This window comes from Argentina anserina, chromosome 3 (assembly GCF_933775445.1).
Source record: "Argentina anserina chromosome 3, drPotAnse1.1, whole genome shotgun sequence".
Classification (NCBI taxonomy): domain Eukaryota; kingdom Viridiplantae; phylum Streptophyta; class Magnoliopsida; order Rosales; family Rosaceae; genus Argentina; species Argentina anserina.
The window spans coordinates 32,673,674-32,696,234 of NC_065874.1; the positions used below are offsets into that span (position 1 = coordinate 32,673,674).

The window sequence follows — 22,561 nt, forward strand, 5'->3', positions numbered from 1 at the left end:
ACACAAATGGGGTGTGTGATTCTCAACCATATAGTTACTATCAGTCATGTTCACATGTTCATATGGTCCGTAGTTAATTATGAAATTCATGTTCAACCACTTTTGGATTTACAAATTTTAAAAAGATTCTCCTCAATTTTTTATTTACATTTGATGGTTAAACATGAATTTCACGGTGACCGTGTGAACGAGATTGTAGTTACTATCTCATTTTTTCTTCTCTTCCATACACACAAATGGGGTGTGTGATTCTCAACCATATAGTTACTATCAGTCATGTTCATATGGTCAGTAGTTAATTATGAAATTCATGTTCAACCACTTTTGGATTTATGAATTTTAAAAAGATTCTCTTCAACTTTTGATATACATTCAATGATGGTTGAACATGAATTTCACGGTGACCTTGTGAACGAGATTGTAGTTACTATCTCATTCTTTCTTCTCTTCCATATTTAAAATGGAAAATTGAAAATTGGGACCAATCTTGTTCCTTAATAATATCAGAGATTCAGAACAGGCAGATTGACCTTGCAGTCTTCAATAGTGAAGAACATGCACACGTGCCGTTTTGGGGAGCCCAGAAAATATGTCACCTGGGACACATTGTTTAACTCTTCAAACTCTTCAATATATATGATTCGATGTATGATTCAATCATCGGAAATTTCTTCTTTTAATTCATAATCCATAAATACGAAATACTCCGACTAGAGTAGATTTGGAGGTTGCAACACCAGGTCAAAACAGAGGATAAGAGTCTGAGAATGTGAATGTTTCTATCACTTCTTTCGAGATCATCGCTGTGAAATAACATAGCCAACATAGCCAAGATATTTGACAAAATCAAGAACAGAAAACCACGAAAACTCAATTCAATAATAGCAACGGATCAAACTATCTGCTAGCTACTTCAACTTCAGTACGTGTTGCTATTATTGGTTTTGTATTTGTAAACGAGTACGTGTTGCTTCAGTCGTACTCATCGTCGTAATGTATTATTAGTAACAAGGACATATAACATCGTGCATGCATATACTGGTGAATGTCTTCAAGCGAAACCTCTTTATGAAGCTCTTGTTCAGTTTCTGTTCTAGCTTCTACAACGGAAGCTGTAAATTTTACCTGGTATTCCTATCGACCTCCAAAACCTAGTCCCCCCAGTAGTTTTAAATTTAGGTAAATTTTAATTTCATCTATTCTTTCACAGTAGTTTGATAATAAACTCATGACTCCATCACCGGCCAACTTCACAAACGATTGTAATAAGAGTCAATTCAAACAAACGCGCTATATGATACTTGAATGTTCGTCGTAAAATTAATTTTATACATATATATATTTGTATGAGAACTTGACAAGCGACGTACATCGGTACATGCATGTATCATACGGTTCTCTTCGCAGTGAATCGTGTGCAGTAAATAATAGTGCATGCATAAAATGGTAGCGTAACAGGCAACGGTAATTGATGTAAATTTTGTTGGCTATTTTCACATTACTCGTTTTGGGTAAATCAATTAACAGAGGGATAGGGAGATGTATATGCAAGTTTCAGGCATTCTGTGGTGTTGGAGATCAGATGGATAAGAGGGCATAATCTGGATGTCCTCGTCATGTTTCCAATGCCAGGCGTGGTCTGAACTATTTCTTGTCTTCAAGGATAAAAGAAAAACTGCATCATTACGTTAAAAGACCACTCTTGATAATGACTTATCATTCCCTTTATATGAATAATAATGCGCTATTGTGCTTCTGGTTTCCATAATTTTCAGCAACTATTTGCAAATACGAGTTTACTTTGTGGTGCAGTGCACTACGTGAAGAAAAAGAAGACCCATCTTGCTTGCATATATTTTATTTACCAAGCCTTATCATTTGCTTATTCACTATGAAACCAAAGCAACATAACCAACTACAGGCAGGGGCGGATCTAGCCTTTTTTTAGGGAGTCTCAAGCATCTCTAAACTCAAATGCTTTCAAGAAAATTTATGATGAAATTTACTCTTTAACCTTTTTTTAGGGAGACTCAAGTATCCCCAACCTAAGAAAGCATCCATGTCCTTAGGTTGATTTTTCCATACTCTTCCATTTCCTTCCTCTAGTCTACTTCTACTATTTCTTCTAATTTTGTAATAATTTTCTCCTTTAATCTCCAAATTTCTCAAATACAATACCACCTCTAGTATTTTCTCTCATTCATTAATTAAACTTTATCACATTGTCAAGATTCCCCATTATTTATTTTAAACTAAGAAGTTCAAGCATCCCCAATATTGTAATCCTAGCTCCGCCACTAACTATAGGGGCAATTTATATTCTTGTTAATCGTTTGTGTCCATGTCATGTCACTTTGCACTTAAGAGCCGAGTTCTAGTTAAGTTCTCGACTTAATGACCCTCATCAAAAAGGCTCCCGGATAAATATGTGTTATGTTATTTTTCCATGTTTATATAAACACAAGTACTATACTTGTATGAAGCTTTTATATATGCCATCTCTCCTAATGCCAAAGATGCTAACCAATATATTCATTTTGTTGTTTGCGGAATATGAAAATGGGCGTTTTGCTTATAAGAAGCTGAACTGTGTTGGCTCACTATGAACTTTTTACGTATCCACAAGTACTTCTAGAACGAAATGCTATATACCAAGCAATTTAAGAACCGTACAATGTGCTAATGTACGACATTCATATACTGTAATTACCGTCATTTCATGTATACACGAGTTCTTAATGTGGTAAAAGAACTAAACTAGGACTCATAATGAAATGTTAAAGTCATTATAGTGATTGATGTATGAAAAACATTAACCTGCTTGTAAATTGTACTCTAACCTCGGACCACTAGAAATGAAGCATTTGAGAGATTAGGACGTCGTACTTTTTCATAAAAAAAGGAGGGGAATGACTAAACGTGGGCTCGCATGGGCCTGGTCCTGATGTGGACTCGGAGCCTCTTAAAAAGCAGATATGGAGGATCCGACAACGTTAACAAAATGTACAACGTGGCCTCCTTTCTCAACGTTAAAAGATTGGGTGATATGACAATAAACACCTTTGTGTCTTAGCGGGACCCACTTTGATTGGCATTGACAACAACCCCACATCCCACCTTAGATTTCAGATTTGAGATTTCTATTAAACCCGTCCCGTCACTTTCGCGGTTGAAAAACTCCCATTATTTTTGTTACTTATTTGCTTTGTACTATATATACTACTATGCATTTATTCTTGTCACGTTATGCATGTATACAAATATACGATGTACAAATATACTACTATAGCATATTGAGAAATAGAAGTGTTATGGTGTCATAATATGGCGCCAAATTCGGCGTCGCAATCATACGTGGCATGACATGTCATATTACCACATCAATAATTAAAATTATATAAAAATGTTATTTTAAATGAAAAGATAATCATATTCTTATTAATCTAACGGTTCTAAATTATTATAAAAATAATGTTTTTTGTTCTTCTTATCATTTCTTCTTTTTCATCCAAGGTTATAAAAAACGCTAGGCGTTAATCGGACGGACAGCTGAAAACCAGCGCCCAGAGGATTAATCGAGGATTAATCGGATCTGTATTTTTGTATATATTTTAAATTTTTAATAACAAATAATTATATAAATACAATTAAAATAAGAATATAATGCATAAAATTAATGTAAAAATATATATAATGTGTAGAATACTGAAAATACATATGTTCTTAATCCTTAGAAATGTTCAACAATATTGATCTAATGATCTTAGCCTCTTAGGAAAAAAAAATACAATTCAACAATAATGAACTTAGGAAAATCAATAATAATAAACACAATTCACCAACCCTTTGGAAAATAAGAAAAACAATTCAAACAACGGGAATGCATTTTTGCAAGCATAATCCCTCGGAGCTCATTAAATTCTTCTTCTCCATATCATTCAAGTACTTCTTTTGTATCCGAATCAAACTCAAAATCTAAAACTAAAAAAAAAATAAAAAACCTAGCCGCCCAGGCTCCGCCCAGCCGCATAACACCGCCGTTTAGCCCAAAATCGCAGCGGCCAGGGGTCTCCGGGCGCCTAGGCGACGATTTTTAGAACATTGTTTTCATCACAATTATGCTTCTAAAATACAATTTTAAAAATTAAATTTTACAAAAATATGCTTGAAATATGTGTGTGCACGTGCGAAATATATATATATATATATATACAGTCTCTATCCAGAGTGAAGCTTCATTCTGAAATTCCAGAGTGAAGTTCCAATTTTGACACACTTTTCGGTCAATTTTTTTCACCATAAGTGATTCAATATTTAGGTATGTTATTCAAAATCATCTCTACAAAATTTCATCCAATTTGACAATGGTTTGAGCTTTCAAAATTGAGATTTACACGAACGGTTCACGTTAAACAGTTTTAATTCATTCATTAATTTAATCTAATTTCAATACCTTAACGATGTTCGAATTAAATGAAATTTTGTAGGGATGATCTTGAATAGCATACTTAAATATTGAATCGCTTATGGTGAAAAAAATTGACCGAAAAGTGTGTCAAAATTGGAACTTCACTCTGTAATTTCAGAGTGAATCTTCACTCTGGACATGAACTGTATATATATAATATATTTTCAATATATATATATACAAAAAATTTTAAAGACGATGTAAGGTAACTACGACATTTATATTTAGATGAAAACTTTTGATAAGATTTTTTTTTAAAGTGTATTCTTTTGTTAGGGTATAATCGATTTAAGAGGATATGTACGGTAACAAATATTATTTTTCCTAGAATATACATATCTTAATTAATACCATATTTAATACAATTATGTCGATGATAATCTTTTTAGTGAAAAATATGTAAAGATTCATGACTTTCCTATTTAATTAATTTACATTTATGATTAATTAATTATTATAATTAATTAATACAATTACCATATAGGCACCACACACGCATATATATATATATATATATATATATTTCAAGCATACTTTGTATATATTTTTTTATTACATTTTGAAATCATTTTGAAAAAAAATAATGATAAAAAAATAACTACAATTATATTATAATAATCTAAAGCCGTTAGATTAACAAGGATAAGATTGTATTTTCATTCAAAAATAACATTTTGTAATTATTGTAATTGCTGACATGACAAGGTGACTTAACATGTCATGTGGGATTGCGACGCCGGATCTGGCGTCATATTATAGCGCTAAAACATTTTCTATTGAGAAAATAAAAATCAAACCCTATTAATGTAGTTCATTTTATTGCATGGTACACTACTATCCAATTATCCATACAATCAACAAACTTCACGCATGCATGTAGATAGAGTTCTTTGTTTACTTGGCTTATTATTACAGTGATCGCCCACAAAACTCCTAATTATATGTGCTTTCTAGATTTTAAAGAATACATGTGATTTAGCAATGATTCACGTACTCATCTTCCTCGTTGCGTCCTCCCTCCCTATAGGGAAACAAGGATCCGTCTTTTGTGTGTGTATAAACCCGTAAGGGTTAGATGATATTAACCCGTCTGCAACAGTCTAGAAGGGATGGTAAGTCGGCTCGAAACTACATATGATTGTAATTTTTAGTTCATGTCTTCTCATATTCCTGAAACGCTACGTTAGTTCATTCATCTATATTTGAATTTAATTGATAGTCTCTAAACACTATTTTAGCACCTTCAAAAAGAGCTCGATGATATATACAAATACATAATATACATAATTGCTGACAACATGCAAAACACTTTATATACATCGAGTTATAAGGACATGTCATAATCCTCATGAACAAGAGCTTTGGATCATTAGCAAGCCAGCAACATCCTATAGGACAAAAAGGAGTGTTCTATACATCTCCATGTTCTGGTTCATCTACAGATTACAGCTTAATGATAACAACCTACCCTAGCATGTGAGGGTTGTTTTGAAATCTCTGTAGAACGATAATCTCAGTAGCTTTTATAGCTATATACATCCAATCTCTATATGACTATATGACTCTATATATGTAAGTGCCCCACTACGTACTATGTCGGATCAGTACAAGTTGCCGGCGGAGAACCGTTGCCGACATCACTGAAATGGGTTTATGGGGCCCGGCCAACCTAACGAAATAACGAGTAATAGCTTTGCGGAGAAGAACTGGGAAAAGGAACCAAATTCGGCTAATGTCGACGGCCAAAAAAGGGCAATCTATATGACCATACGTCCATACCTAGCTCAATACATGCTAGATATTTCAAAACTAAACAAACAAATATACCAAATTCTTAGGTACGAAATATCCATGATCCGATCCATCCGCAACAACAAATCTGTAGTGACTAGATCATTACAAAATTATTTGCAATTTGCACATTTAGGAAGAAAATGTATACTTCTCAGAGGTCTTGTTCATATACTCGATTAATTTCTTATCCAGTTTTGTATAAATATATATTATTAATGTGGGTGATTTATAGATTGAATTCTTTACTTTCGCTCTCAATTTACTCAACAGAAGCTTGCATAAGTGCAATCGAAAGTAAGGCCTTTTATTAGTGATCATGTAGTACTTGTTTCATATTTATGTATCTTTATAGCTATAGTCTGTTTAGAGAAATACGTACATACATCTATCAAGTCTATAAATATACTCAATCAATTATATTACGTTATGGTATAATTAACACACACGCGATGAAAATGATAAAAGTTGATTTGGATATAAAACTAATCAGAAATAGTCACAGTAAAAAATGAACCAATAACATTAAATGATACGGCACGTGGAATATATGACGGGTATATATAATAATTTCTCCTTGTTAGTGTCTGATATTTTTATATAATTAATTAATAGATTACGGTTGTTGTTGGTCGGAAAAAAAACTATTAAGTAGACTAAGAATCGGTATTACTTGTGCATGTCACTCTTTCTTTATCAATGCATATCCCCCATACTGCTTACCCAATGCAGAAAAGGCTGTGCGGCTAGTTAATTATAAAATCATACACCAAATTAAGATCAACACTCCAGAAAAAAAAAAGGTCAAAAATGAATTGATCTTTATTTGGTGGCCTGGTGGTGCATTTTATCTACACATAACTTGATGGAAATGGGTTTTGTATAGATTTTGAGAGTTTCAAGTAAATTAATCAGTCCTCAAAGTTGGTACAATTGTAAACATCTTATTTTGACGGAAGGAGACGCCAAGTTAATTGTTGATGCAGCAAATGGTACTATTAATGTGCCTTTGAGAGTGAAGAAAATAATATATTGATGATGTTAAGTGTCTGATGTCTAAGGTTTAATTCCATTACTGTCAAGTATATTCCTAGAGAGGCCAATTGTTGATGCTTTAGCTAATACCGGGCATAGTGTTCGGGATAACGTTTGTTGGGAAGATAGAGTGTCTCACGTGGCCTTTAGAGCTCTTGTATTTGACATTGTTAACCATGAATGCCTTCGGGGATTCTTTATCTAACTAATTTCTTTCCATAAAAAAATCTTATTTTGACATCCATATCAAAATAATGAGAAATTTTAAATATATTTAATACACACCCACTACGTAATACACTACACATTTATTTTTTCATTCTAGTATTGTACTAAATACACATCCCAAAGCACCTACAATACCCTTAACCAAAAATACCTTATAATTTCGTATAATTAGTATGTTTTAATATATAACAACCATATGTTCTAATTGATTATTGGCAAATTCTTACTGATCTATATAGTCTTGTTCTTCAAATTCTTAAACATGAAAAGTGATAAACAAGATGAAAAATACCTACCTCAACCATGTGTTTGTATGAAGGAAAACAGATTAAATTTAATAAAATTAGAAATCCATAACGTTTTAACATGAAATATTTTTATTTGATGTATTCTAAATTCGGAAACTATGGACATTTTATGGATAGATATAGATGATCGAAATTTTCCACTTATTCCATTATCAACTTTCCATCTAAATTCCTTTTCTTGCTTTATTAGTTTCCAAAAAAAAAAACATTCTAAACATTAATTTCTTCATATTCTCTAAATTTATTACACATGTTCGTTTCAGTCATTTGCATACTTATAAAAATTGATTTGAGACCTCAATACAATATGGATGTGTATTAAGTAATTAGGAGTGTGTATTTAAAACTTCTCCAAAATAATATGTTCAACTTTTAGGGTTCAACGTTATTATATGATGATCGCGAAAACCAAAAACTGCATGTATATGGGAAGATAAACGAAAGAGTCGGACTCTTATTCTTAGTACATAGAAGCTGGCGTAAGATTGAACTTTTACAGCAGTTTTGTTTTGAGGGGCCGGATCCTCTCCTGATGAAAATTTTTCTAATATTGACTAATAAACAAATATTGATCATCCATTGTGAATCAACAATCAAGAGAGCCCAAATAATAAAAATTCTCCTATATATTAGAAATTGGGAGAAAAAGAGGGAATTAGATGGGAGAGGGGTAGAAAAAATTTTAACAATTGGGCTCATCTTGGTTTAGGGTTTAGGAGAGTGGGGTTCGGGCTTGGGAAGGGTAGTGATTTTTTTTTTTGGAGTAAGGATAGTAGTATAGACGTATAGTACCGTAGCAGCTAGGATACTGTCACTTGTTTAAAATTGAAATTGAGAGGTACCAAATTCATAAATAATGTCCATGATTCGTCAATTACAAGTTCGCAACTGGGGTCCATTGTCAACAACTGATATAAGCTAAACTTCATTGCTCACTCAAAACAGGAACGGATACTCTCCTAATGAAATTTTTTTCTAATATTATTTAATAAATAAATTTTGGCCATACATTTTGAATCGAGAGCTAAGATGAGCCTAATTATTAAAATTTTTCCTATATATTAGAAATTGGGAGAAATAAAGGGAATTGAGTGGGAGCGAAGTATGCGAAATTTTAACAATTGGGCTCATCTTGACTGTTGATTCACGGTGGATGACCAAGATTTATTTATTAAGCAATAAATTTTCTTTAGGAGAGGATCCCGGTCTGTTTTGAGTGAGCAATGAAGTTTAGCTTATATCAGTTGTTGACAATGGACCCTAGTTGCGAACTTGTAATTGATGAATCATGGACATTATTTATGAATTTGGTACCTCTCAATTTCAATTTCAATTTCAAACAAGTGACAGTATCCTAGCTGCTGCGGTACTATACTACTACCCTTCCCAAGCCCGAACCCCACTCTCCATTTTGTTTTCCGTCTTTGGGTTTGGTTGGGGTGATTAGGGTTTTTGACTTTACAGACTACTAGTTCAGAGCACCACCTCCATCTACAGATTAATGACGTACAAGGGCTGGTATTCACCATTTTAGACTTTTATTGATGGATGGTTGGTATTCTAACTTAAATAGATATGAATTTTGTATTCAACACCCTCATCCCTGCCATCACTCGATCATTGCTTGTTGTTTTCAATTCTTTCTTATTTTCGTATCAAATTTTTAAGAATTTCAAATTATCTTAAAAAGTATACGATAAAGTCAAAATAGCCATTACGTATTATCATGTGGTCCTCTTGCAACTTGAAATACTCCAAAGTGGTATATAGAATACGGGTAGAAAACAACGATGATATTGTATATATAATTATTATAAATTGAATTATAAAATAATTATAAAACATAAATTCTAATAACGAAGAATATGAAAGAAATTCAATATGAATTCAATTAAAATACCGAATGATTGATAATCGAATAATTATTCGAGACGTGTGTGATATCACACTGTCCTTAAGACGTTTACGCCTCTTCTACCGACGTAATGATGTTTGACGCTTGTCTCCTAGGATATAATGACTAAACAATTCTAAAAAGTTGTTATACTAACTAGAACTCTCAACGAACTTGAGAAGTACAATTTTTCTATCACCAGAGAAAAGCTAAAAACACTTTGAGAGAGGGAGAGCTGATTGTATTTTTGGATGATTTTACAATGACAAGATGGTGGTTATTTATACTATGAGGATTGCACTCGACAATGAACAAAATCAATGTTTATAGGAAATCAAAATATCATAACATACATGAGTTACAAGTAATTTTCGGAAGTACAAAACAAATTTGCGTTCCGACCCCCAAATCTGGGTCTAAGATTTGCACCGCCCTGCGCGTGCGAGAGAGGGTATAAGGAGGCTTTACACACTTTACAACCCATAAATAATAGATTTCATATAAAGTCTTTTCAACATTTCTCTTTTCCAATGTGGGACAAACAAACTCCTCCCATTCCAAATTGTCATTTTTGAGTGACAATTTCTTATTCACTCATTAACCAAATTACACAAATATATGATCATGTAGCCCTCTTTACGGATAACTTATTTCTATGTTCATTTTTAATTAATTATAAATTTAACTTAATTTAATTAATCAATTCAAATTTAATTTTAAATGGTTTATTCAACCATTTTTCCAACAGCATAGAGTCACTCACTAAGTCACTAATCATAGACTTCACTTATTTTGCAGCCTATAATTTACTATGTCAATCAACTGTAAATGTAAACTCTATTTAGGCACCTGAAGAACATGCATTGTACCATTACAATTTAGAAGAATACATAAGAATTATTTTTTGCTTTAAACAAAATATAGATCTTTGACGCATGCAAAAGGTTGCTAATTTTCGATTATAATTGTCCTCTTTTTCAATAGATTATGTTTGACACATCTCTCTTCATATCTCATGGTCACACTCGATCTAGTTTAACATTACATTGGATTGATGTAGAGAAATGAATATAATTAACACGACTAAAAACGTTTAATTCTCGATCGATCTAGTTCAAACAAGAACGGCCGGATGGATATATATAATCAACTACTGTATAATATATGATTATGATACTAGTTTAACTCTCTTCCTAATGACTTTAAGAGTTGATCATTCTTGAACAAAGCTACATTAATGCCTAATGGGTCTATCAATATTCCCTCTTAGTCTCTAAACAAACCCCATTGTATATCTTTAGAACATTGATGATTAAATTAACAACTAATTAACACATAAAGATCGACATATGCATAAACATGCAAATCATCCTCTTAATTTATAGTCAATCCAACCATGGCTTGGACCATGGAACACGTTATGGTCTGCTTCTTTATATACACTTAGAATATATGCAACTCACCGTACACCATACTTAATAATAATTAAGCTTTCGAGCTAATTAAGTTCAATTAATAATCTGATATTTCTCAAAAACAAAATTATTAGGGTTTCAACAAATGTGTAACAGCATCAGAAATGAGGGATACGTCTTTAGATCTGCATCGAGAAAATATGTTATGAGATCATCAGTTTAAGAAAAGAGCTAGGAAGGTAAATTAAGATGCAGCGAAGGTAAAAAAACTAGTACAATACCGTCAATACGTAGTAATTCGAGATATATATATATATATATATATATATGTGTATATATATATTCAGTAATTGATTAATTATATATATAGGGACTAAGGGACACATCACTTGGGAGAAAATGTCTATATATGTTCTTGTTGTTTTGCGCCTTCCGGTGGATACATGAATGTTTCCAGAAAACAGATACAGTATATGGTTGCTTTGTCCAAAATTAGATTTTGTTATTACCAATTCTCGGAATATCGGATGAATGCAACGTATACTTCATATCTAAATACAAAAAGAAACAAGAGAGTTGTTGTGAACAAAACTTTATAAAGTCACTATTTAATAATAAAAAGTGGTAATGTTGGGTAAAATTATTTTGTGCACCTGACACACCACGTGACACTGTTATATGGTGTATCTAGCTAATCATATTATGTCATGATATAATTAACATGTACTAAGTGAAAATGACAACAAATTATTTACATATAAAACAAATGTAATCTAATATGGCATGAGAATGGTCAATGCTTCAAAGTTCCTTTTACTTCTCTGTCACCCTCTCTGACCAAGGTCGGCCTTCCAAATCTCACCACCTTGCCCACAGTTTCAAGTTTGGTTATGAAACATGGTTTATTTCGTTTCTTTGGCACTGATGATATTATGTCTCCCCATATTGTGCAATCTCTGTTTGATATGAACGCTAGTAGTTCGAGCACTCCATCCTCGGTTAACCAGTTTAAACCGCGTAAGCCGGTGGTGCTTCATCATAAGCAAGTCCATGAAAATGCTGATAATAGTCTTGCCCTTGTTCTTGTAAACTATCAACATGAAGCTGTTGATTCTGTATGCTCCGAGGATGATGAGGCTTCTCAGTCTAAGCGTATGCGAGACTTCATTCCGTCTCCAAAGAAGTTATTGCGCTCCATTGAAGACTTCTTGTCCAATACTCAAAGGGATGCACCTCCCAAGATGCAAAAGATGCCAGATTTCCCAACCAAGCTTACCCCCAAGTCGGTTGGACTGGTTGAGAGCTCAAATAAGGTGTTTATGCAGGCTCCCTCCCTTCAGATAGCAACACCGCCTCCGCCAAAGAAGCGTGGAGTACATTTGAGGCTGTTTGTTTTGTTTTTAGTTTCCATTTTCTGTTTTGTTTGTTTTTGTTTTGAACTCTTTTGTTTGGTTTTTTCTTTTGTTGGGTTTGGTTTTCTGTTGTTCCCATGTTTACCATGGAGTTCCTTGGTTTCTTGTGCTTATTCCTTAGATAGGTTGGGTGGGAATATTTCACTTTGGCTTTGGCCATGAATCCTTTGCTATCTTGAATGAAAGTATTCATCAACTTCAAAAATAATAAAATTAATAACTCAAACATGGTTTGTCAACCAAAATGTTTGTGAAATTACATTAACACATTTTTACCATATGTTATTTGAAAATGAAAATATATAATTTAAGGACAAGAATGTAAAAATTAAAATCAATTTTTTTTATAAAAAAAACTCATATGTAGATAACTTATCCCTATAACTCCCCACTTTATTTGCCAACACACATAGTGGATGGTAGTTGCTAATATATCATAAACCAAATTACAATCACTGTGAGATATTATTAGTGGATAAATATTCCTCCCTCATCTCCCTATCTAAAATACCGCCGATTACGGTGGACAAAAACATATATTGATTCAACTCAAAAATAAATGAATAAGTTTCTACTGTTTCCAACTCAAGATTCTAAATTTTCACTACAAAGAAGAAGAAAAAGATCAAGATTCCAATCCCATCGAAATTTAAATTTCTGGTCGTAGAGAGAGAATAAACTTAACCAATTAAGAACAATAATTGTGGGAGATAAATAAAAATAACAACAACAACAACAATAATGATGATGTTGGAAAAAATGGGTGAACGTAACAGATACGATAATGGTTATAAAGGAGCGGAGGGAGACCTGAGCTAATAATACAGAAGACTTGGTTTTGTACTGTTTTGAGAAGAATTGAATTGGAGAGAGGCCTTTCAAATCCAAATTTATACGTAAGCAATCTTGAAACTACTAGCATCGACTGCGACCACGCCAACATGGATCACTGAATTCACTGCAGTGAATTTTGCAGGCTAGTTTACAAATCTGTAATCCGAAGGTAGATTTTGCCTTTTATGGCGTACAATTCGAATAGCTACAAGAACAACAATGATACATGGTTTACTTTGGATTTTGCTTTTTTACCACAGGATCTTGACATGATTTACTACTTTTTTTTTACCACATCTGGTGTCATGAATCTTCTTTTGGTTAATTTCAAACTAATGACATTTTTATTGGCTAGTTGAACCGTTCACGTTCAATTTAGACTATCGTTTCTTCCCTATTTGATTGTAACCCTCCGTTGTTTTTTACATTGTGACTTCACTATGGTATGAGGTTTGTGCTTCAATGTATTTTGATTCCGCATTTCAAGTGCAACATGTGATGGAGAGTTGGAGACATTGTTATGATCTATACTTAGCGTCGCTCTATTACACTCATTTATCTGTTTAAGGTGTTAAGTCGTTTATTTTTTTAATATAATAAAAGAAAACAAACAAATTAGAGGCAAATGTCTCTATTGTAGCCTAAGTTAGAAACATCGAAAGAAATAGTCTTAGTTACAGAAAAAGAAAAAGTATCCTAACAAAAGAACTCAATTAGGTTACTTTCAAGACAACATATATCGTATATGTATCTTATATTCGTTCTCGAGTTTAATTTAAATAGCATGTTAACCTAAGTTTAATTTTAATATGTATTATTGATTTTCTTTTTATACCGACTCAATATCCAAAAAATCACTGCCGCAGGAAGTGTACGTAAATTCCTACAAATTACAGTCTATTTTATAAAAACCTTTTAGTCCCTCTAGGAAAACACTGTTTGACAATAACACTTCATTTTCTATTATTAAAAACCAACATAGCAGAGGGGAAGAGAGGGTAAAAAAACAATGTGATATTCCATCAATCAATCAAAAAAACAATGTGATATTCCAAAGTGTGATAATTGTCAACAGAGAGAGTTTGTCGCGTAATGGAACATGATGGGCGTCTGAGATAGAAATTTGAAGAGGAAGCCAATTCATGTAGGAGGCCAATTGCCCACATAGCCATCTTAAACCAAAAAAAAAATCAAAGGATTTAATTAATGGAGAAAAAGAAAAAGAATGACGTAATTTAGAGAGAGAAGAGGGGGTTGTAGGGTAGGTATAGGATAGGACAGCTTTGTATTTGTAGTTAATTGTTTTTTTAAAGGAGAGAAAAGAAACTCTTCCTCTCTCTAACTTTCTCTTTCTCTTTCTCTTTCTCTTTCTCCTTCTCCTCTTTCCATCTCCATTTCTATCTCTCTTCTCTATTCTCTATTCTCTATTCTCTCTTCTCTCCTTAACGAATATTCACAGATGGGAGGTGAATCGTGGTGTGTGTTAATGGTACAAACCTGCTTTATGGAGTGAAAGAGAACCTGATGCCCTTTTGATGTGTGAGTGGGTGGTTCTGTTTTTCCTCATTGCTACTCTCTATTTCTCTTTGCTTCATTCATAGACCCTCATATCTTCTCTTTCTTTCTCATTTCCAACTCTCAAAACTCATACAATCATCTGCTCTGGGGTTTCTTTGATCTTGGGTTTGTGTTCTCTTCCTCAAAGACTGAGTCTTTTGATGTGGTTTTTGTTGGGTTTGAGTCTTCTTCTTGCTTGAATTATAAAGCTGGTTTCTTTGTGATTTCATGATCTCGTTTTTCATGTGTTTTGAGTTTCTGGGCGTCTTCAATTATTTGACCACTGTTTGGTTTCTTATCCAGTCTTGGGCTTCACACTGTGTGCTTTGTTGTGTGGAGTAGATTCTGTGTTTTGAGGTCAGTTCAAGTCTTCGTGACTTGCTGTTTGGTCTCTAGCTCTCAACCTTGCAAGTCTTGTTTGCCAATCTGTGCTTTAATTTGTTGGTTTTGATTTGCCTCAAGTGTTTATGGGAAAAAAAGGAATACTTTGATTTTCTTTTTGGGGGTTCATCGCTTGCTCTTGTAAACTACTTCAACCTCAACCTCTTCTCTTGATAGTTTCAATCGATTTGTTTTACTTCTGCTGTTAGTTAGTCGATTGTTGAGTTTAAAGCCTTGATTTTGAGTACTATCTTCTGGGTTCGCTCGCATAAAATATCACTACTCGATCAACTTTAGGATTCAAGAAGATCATATCTGTTTGCTTGTTTTGTCCTTTACTTGTCAATTGGGTTCTTAATCTTGTGTCACTTGTGTGTGTTCAGATGCTTTGGTTTCACTCATGTGCATCTCACATAAAATAACGTTCTAGACTGGTCTGGAATCTCTTAGTTTGCCGTGTTCATCTAGTTTTCTACCAAAAACACATGATCTCATGTATGTTCTCTTTTCATTTCTCTCTTGTAGGCTGGTAGAAATGGATGAAGATTGTTGTTGAAACTTCTTGCTGCTTTCTGTGCTACTAGTTCATACTTCATATATGTGCGGTGGTGGTGGTGGCGGTGCTTGGAGCTAGTGAAGAGTAAGAACAACAAGAGATTCTGGTCTATTATCATATATGCTGAAATCTAGTAAACATACTAGTCATCGAGCTTGTGACTGTTGGAGGAACAGCACAAGAAGATCCGAGAAGCTTTTCTTCAGATGTTATCCGCTGAAAAACTTCCACGAGATCCCCCATGTCCTCCTCCACAGCTGATCAAAGAGGTAGATCTATCAAAGCAAACCCTTATTGATGATAACAGCAACAGCCCACTTCCCAAATTCTCCATAAGGTAAATTTAATCTCTTTTCTCAAAAACTGTGAACAGTGGATGCTCGTTGGTCTAACTGCTTCTTGCTTTCTGTTTGTGACCTCAAGTCTTCTTAGAGCGTATTGAGTCAGATCCAGAGATATAGATGATGCATTCATGTTGCTTGTGGCTCAGTCCAACATGGGGCCTAATAAGTCATGACACACGCCCCATCTTGTCTCTATTTTCAGTGTTTAGGGGGTTTTTGCTTGGTTTGGCTAATTATGAAGTCCTTCACGGCTCTTAATCCAAGCATCCCACACGGTTTCGTGTTTGTAATCCACCCAACTTGATTTACGGCAATCGAACTTGCTTTTCGTCCACCCACGTTGCTTGTTATTTCATGTCACCTTGTAGATCTTCAGTTTATCTCAGAACTAGTTTGTTCTGATTTACCATATCTGGATATCTCCACTGTTGTGTGTGAGGTCTTCCCTTTTTTTAGTTCAGCATACAATAAAGGGTTGTAACAGTAACCTGGTAGGTTGTTTGGACTGAGTCTAAACTTTAAAGGTGGCTTTGAGCCTTTGATGGGTCATACATGGTGTTAAAGCTTCATTAGCTCGTTGTAATTTGACTGTGTTTTGGTAATAATATGATACGATTGTTTGTTCTGCAGAGATTATGTTTTTACTGCCCGGCGCAAGGATCTCAAGACCAACTGGCCTTTTTCTCAGAAAAATTTGCAACGTTGTATGAAACATGGCGTGAAGGATGTCTTGCCGCCATTTCAGAGTCTTGATTCAGTGAGGAACCAACCCCGTAAGATCAGATGTACGGTTGAAGATGAAAACCGAAGCAATCTTAATATTGCAGCACCTTATGTGCATGTGGATCATGATCATGTGGCATTAGACTCGTCCAACAATGCAGGATTGAAGGAGACAAAGCTAGCAGAAGCTTGCACAGTAACTACAACGATTTCATGCAGGTCTGAAGGAGAAAATGATTTCCCATCAACAATTACCAGCATTTCTCAATCTGAAATAGAAGAGTCACTTCCCATCAACAGGCCATCAAGTTCAGCAGTAGAAACTGATACTTCTTTGGAAGCTGCTTCAGCTGAAGTAAAAGCTGCAGGTCCTACTGTTGCCAACAAGACTGGAAGAACAAACCGACCACCCTTGGGTAAGAAGTGCAGATTGGTAGTGAAATACAATAGCCACTCGGAGAGAAACTCAAAGGAAGATATTGCTTCTAATTGCTCTACCATTTCTGAAACAATGACTTCGAAAGTTTGTCCAGTTTGTAAAACCTTCTCATCGTCATCTAATACCACCTTGAATGCTCATATCGATCAGTGTCTTTCTGGGGAGTCAACCCCTAAGTGGACTGTGGAGGAGTCCAAGGTAACAACAAGGCATAGAATTAAGCCAAGGAAGACAAAGTTGATGGTGGATATATATGTTACTGCTCAACATTGTACGCTGGAAGATCTTGATAGAAGAAATGGTTCAAGCTGGGCCTCTACTATTTCAAATTTTTCTACTATGCGTGATAAAGAGAAATCTTATCTGCCTGCTGAAGAGAAAAGGCAGCGAGTGTCCTCAGTTTATCCTGAGCCAGATGACATTGATGTTGGTGCAGTTTATGTCGATGCCAGTGGCACCAAACTTAGAATTTTGTCCAAGTTTGATCATGTACCATCCTCACCAGCTTCTAAAGTGTTAGAGCATCTTCGACCAATAAAACCTCTGAAAGGAGGTAAAGGAAGCAAATTTCTTTCTGCCAAAAAGAAAAAGCACCACAAGTACCTTAAACTTGCTCCTCAAAGCAGAAATCTTTTATCTCCCAAGGCTCATTCTTCTGAGGTACACTACTCAATTTTATTGCTCTTTTTACGGTCTTCTACGGATTTATATGTACAACTCTTTCTTTATTTTCCTCCCGATAGTCTTACGCCTTTAGTAGGTCATCGAAGACGACTAACTTGATCCCATAAAAGAAGACAATGAAGAAAGGAATGACAACTGTATTACATGCTCTTGCTATTTTTTTGGTGGCACTGCTTTTCCTTTAGATTCTTATTGAAGCTAAAAATTTACTAAAGGCTAGGACAGACCAGTATCTGGACATTTTTTTGGTCTAATCCCAATTATTGTTTATTATTATTTTTAGATATTTTCCTTTGAATTTGAAATATGATGGTTATAAAGTAATCATCATAACAGCAAATATTGTCTTAAACAGTATCGTGAGGATGAAGCAAGCTATGGAGTGAAAGAGAGCTGCAAAGAGGGACGACATCAACTGAAGAAGCAGGTCAATCCCTATAATCCTTTAGCTTTAAAATCGTGGGCATGCTCCAAACGCACGGGTGTTGGAAAGAAATTGCTCCAGAAGGATGACCATCCAGCTGTGAAAAGTAAATTGCACACATCTCGTAACCTTCTGGTTGAGAGGGATGAAACATGTTTGCCTGTGGAGGGGAATTGTGTTCGAAATTTCTCAGTAAATTCAATTTCTTCCTCTGAAAGAAGTTCAAGCACTGAGAATGATTTTTCTGACTCCCTATCAAGTGAAAAGAGTGACTGCTCTCCTCTGAGAAAGCGAGCAGGAAGTCCCGTTTCTGAGGCTGGCATGAATGAGATCATTGAGAGGTCCCTTAAGCGGAATTCTCGTCAGTTTAGTAACCACAGCAATTTTGCTCATGACGGGGACTATGAACCTATGTTGAGCAACACTACTGAAACTCCAACTAAAAGTTATGGTAGTCATCCTGATGCTAGTGAAGAACAACCATCTAAGGGTCGTGGTGCTTCCAGATCAAACTCCATGAAGTTTCCCTCATCAAAAGAAATATCATCTGTTGGTGGTCAGTTATCCTTAACTGAAAATGATGCTGCTTTTGTTAAGAAACATTCAGCTGTTAAAAAGTCACAAGTGCACAAAAGGTCAGAAATTGATAAAGACACTATGGACTGGGATTCTGAGGATGATCGAGGGTATGATTTCATGTATAATTATGCTGGAAAGCAGTCAAGAAGAGTAGATAATACTAATGAAGCGTCTCCTCGCAGAAGCACTGTGTTACAAACGCGACAAAATAGAGGCTCCATGAGTTACTCGGGGAGGAGGGAATCCGTGGCCTCAGAGAGTTCCCAGTTAGTGCCCGTGCACTCTGGATATGATGTGAGGAAAGAAATGGATGCTTATGGTACTGTTGGTGATAAATTTGTTACCAAGGTTGGTTGCATTCTTGATCAAGTCTCTGGTGAGGACATTATTACTGAATCGTCTTCCCTAATAGGTGTCGGGAAGACTGTTTCTAGACTTTGTAATCCAGTTGATCCTGAACCTAACATGCTGGGACACCATTCCAAAGCCAGTTCCAGTTTTCAATACAAGGGATCTTTATCCGAAACCAAAGCACTGACAAGTTCGACTGATCCAAGAATTAATGATGAACAAGACATGTTTTGTGCTGATGAAGTTGAAGATGGTACTATTCGGCATAGTGCAAAGGGAATGTACTCTGAAGTGAGGCAGGGAAGCTATTTCACTGAGGTTGATCCAATACCAATACCAGGACCACCCGGATCATTTTTGCCAAGTCCTAGGGATATGGGTTCAGATGATTTTCATGGGAACTCTTCATTAACCACAAGCCGGGTTCAATCATCTCAGGATCAGCTTGATTTTGTTGATGGGAATACGTCAGATTCACCTATTTCTACAACATCATCCATCTCTCATTCTGCAGGCACATACCAGGATGGGAAATTTTCTGAACCATTATCATCCAAGGGTTCTCTATCTGTTCAAGAGAAGATTCAACCAGGTGTGTCATCAGGTGCAGCTAGTGATGCCTCTGTAGAAACTGATGCTGCTGCACTTCAACAGATAAATGGACATCTAGCAGAAAGACTTGCTTTTGACAGAGAGAACTGCAGACTCAACAAGGCATCACTTGAGAAGGGACCTTTTGGCTTCAAAAGTAAAGATGATCAGCCTTGCTGCTGTCAAAGGAAGGAGAGAAATTCTCAAGGCCTTTCTTTAAATTTTCAAGAGTCACCGTTATTACGGCGACGAGCAATGGCTTCGGTGATACCAGCAACCATGGGAAAGCAGGTGGGTAGTTTAAACAGCAGAACCGACAATGCAGAGATAAGGTCTGACATGACAGACATGTTCTCTCTGAATGGTTGCCCAACCTCAAGACCGGAACAGGTGTCCATCCCTTTTGCAACGTCCCCTTTTGTTCCGGTTCCTATGAAAGGTTCTCCTGATGGAAAAGGGAAGTTTTCAAGTCACAGTGATTCTGGTTCTTCTGTCAGTCCATCTGCTTCTAATTCCGTACTCAGGCTGATGGGAAAGAATTTGATGGTGGTTAACAGAGATGAAGATGTGTCACCGATACAACCTGGCCAGGCCAAACCACACACCCATATGAACCATACAACTTCACAGTTTTCGACATTCTCACGAGGAGTTTCTCCTGGAAGTCTTCAGAACCAGGTCTACCCTTCCTTTCATCATAATCTGGCTCATGGCTCAGTAATCGTAGGCCAGGATTCATATAATCAAATGGGGGATTGTTTTGATGGAATGCCCTTGAATAATTTTAGAAGCGATAGTAATCCGAATGTGCCACCAGTGTTTGCTAGAGTACCTCCAAGCTTGTGTCGACAACAGCATACAGATGGTGGTTTCGTGGCATCCATGGAATCTCAGGAGTACAAAGGTGGTTACCATTTTCCAATCCCGCTACACAAGTCTGCAAGCAAACCCATTGGAGCATCTACATTTCACAACAATGCGAGTTCTGCTTTGAGTGGCAATAAAGAAATAATTGTCATTGATGATTGTGAAGCTGATCATCTTAATGCTGAAAACTACTCTGATCGGTTGAGGGAAAGCCATGTAGCTTCTTCTGGAATTTTGATTCCAGCATCGAGTTATAACTCAAAAGGACCACATCCGTCTTTGCCTTGTTACCGGTCACAGGAACAACCATCTTTACTTTGTGGATCACCAGTTTTTTACAACACAAGCTTTCATGCAATTCCATCTAGGCTAGCTGATGCAAGTCCTGTTAGATGGAACTGTACTACAGATGGTTCTGGTCTGCTGCAGAAGAGTCCTTTTCATGCAACAACACCTTCGAGAGGTCTTCATATGAGATCAACACTTTATAATCCTCCGAGCTTGTCATAGAAAAGAAGAAGCGTTTGGAAATGGATTTTCTTGAGCGCAACCAGGTGTTTGCATGACCAAACGTGTACTGATCATAAAAGGGCTCCGATTTCTAGAGACTTCTGGTAATGCCAAGAAAGAGGCGGCCTTGATCCAAGGATAGAGAGAGGACATATAGTTTTACTGTACCAGATGATGCTGGTCGAAAGTTATGCAGCTTTTTCAGGCTTCTTCTGCTTAGGCATGCATATGCTTTTGGCTAAACCCAGAAGAGTTTAGGCAAAGTACAAGCAATATCAAGGAATAATATATATAGTTGACATAATAGCTTGGCTCAAAGCCACGAAATTGAGCAATATGAAGAGTCGAGCATTTCGATCTAAATTGAAACACGTATTTATCTTCTTTTCTGTGCTCTTTCATTTTTAAGATTATTGCCACATAAAATCATAAATGTTGAGTATATATATTTGTATTGTTTTTTATTCATGGGATCGAGCCTTTGTAGGAAATAATTACACCGTCTAGTTACAAAAGTAACTTAGTTCATTCTTGTTATGCTCAAGAGGGTTGATTTACTATTTATCTTTTGTCTCGATGATTCGATGATATATATATATCTGCAGTAACTTTAATGGAATTATCCGTTAAAATAATAATAATGAAATTACACCCGACTGTAAATCAATGATCGTAACTTCATAAGCTATATGTAATTATGTATATACCACTATACCAGGTGATGTCATGGCTGAACATGATTGATGCATGCATGGTTGCATACTTGCATATATGATCGATAAGCTAGCGATTCCAACCGAGAAAGAAACAGTGTTAGCTAGCTGGGAATGTACTTCCAAGTGCCAACTACAACTAATCATCACAGCTACGAAATAGGGCACAAGCCTTCTTCAAGGAATGTAGATATCTCGATGTTCACATTCTCGTTCGTCATCTTCTCTGATCATTTAATTGTATGTTGTGTATGTTTGGACGTACTTGCGTCTCTGGACCGAGGGCCGGGAGGGATATGCATGAGACCAAGAGGCTCCACCTTCACATTGAATTCTGCAGATATAAGACAACAGTGTATGTACTGTAATTTTCACCAAGCAGCTGCTTGGTTACTTGCATATATCGCATGCCGGGTACGTACGTACCCGTACTATATATATCTGACTAGCTAGATAC

General features: G+C 35.5%; 1 protein-coding gene across 2 annotated transcripts; it reads left to right on the plus strand.

The window, feature by feature from the left end:
- Window positions 1-14,785: 14,785 nt before the first annotated feature.
- On the plus strand, window positions 14,786-21,899 carry LOC126786706 (uncharacterized). 2 transcript variants are annotated; one of them, XM_050512613.1, is made up of 4 exons: window positions 14,786-14,924; window positions 15,849-16,216; window positions 16,854-18,045; window positions 18,425-21,899. In XM_050512613.1, the coding sequence occupies exons 2-4, from the start codon at window positions 16,086-16,088 to the stop codon at window positions 21,389-21,391; spliced, it is 4,290 nt and encodes a 1,429-aa protein (XP_050368570.1). In that variant the 5' UTR covers window positions 14,786-14,924; window positions 15,849-16,085; the 3' UTR covers window positions 21,392-21,899. The 2 variants fall into 2 exon arrangements, with proteins under 2 accessions (XP_050368570.1, XP_050368568.1); XM_050512611.1 differs by lacking the exon at window positions 14,786-14,924 and having other exon boundaries at window positions 15,510-16,216.
- Window positions 21,900-22,561: the final 662 nt, after the last annotated feature.

Bases quoted from the DNA above. Each gene is read 5' to 3' on its own strand.
- LOC126786706 (XM_050512613.1), top strand. From the start codon at position 16,086: ATGTTATCCGCTGAAAAACTTCCACGAGATCCCCCATGTCCTCCTCCA. The intron at 16,217-16,853 runs GTAAATTTAATC...TTTGTTCTGCAG, and splicing joins CTTCCCAAATTCTCCATAAG to AGATTATGTTTTTACTGCCC. The intron at 18,046-18,424 runs GTACACTACTCA...TGTCTTAAACAG, and splicing joins CCAAGGCTCATTCTTCTGAG to TATCGTGAGGATGAAGCAAG.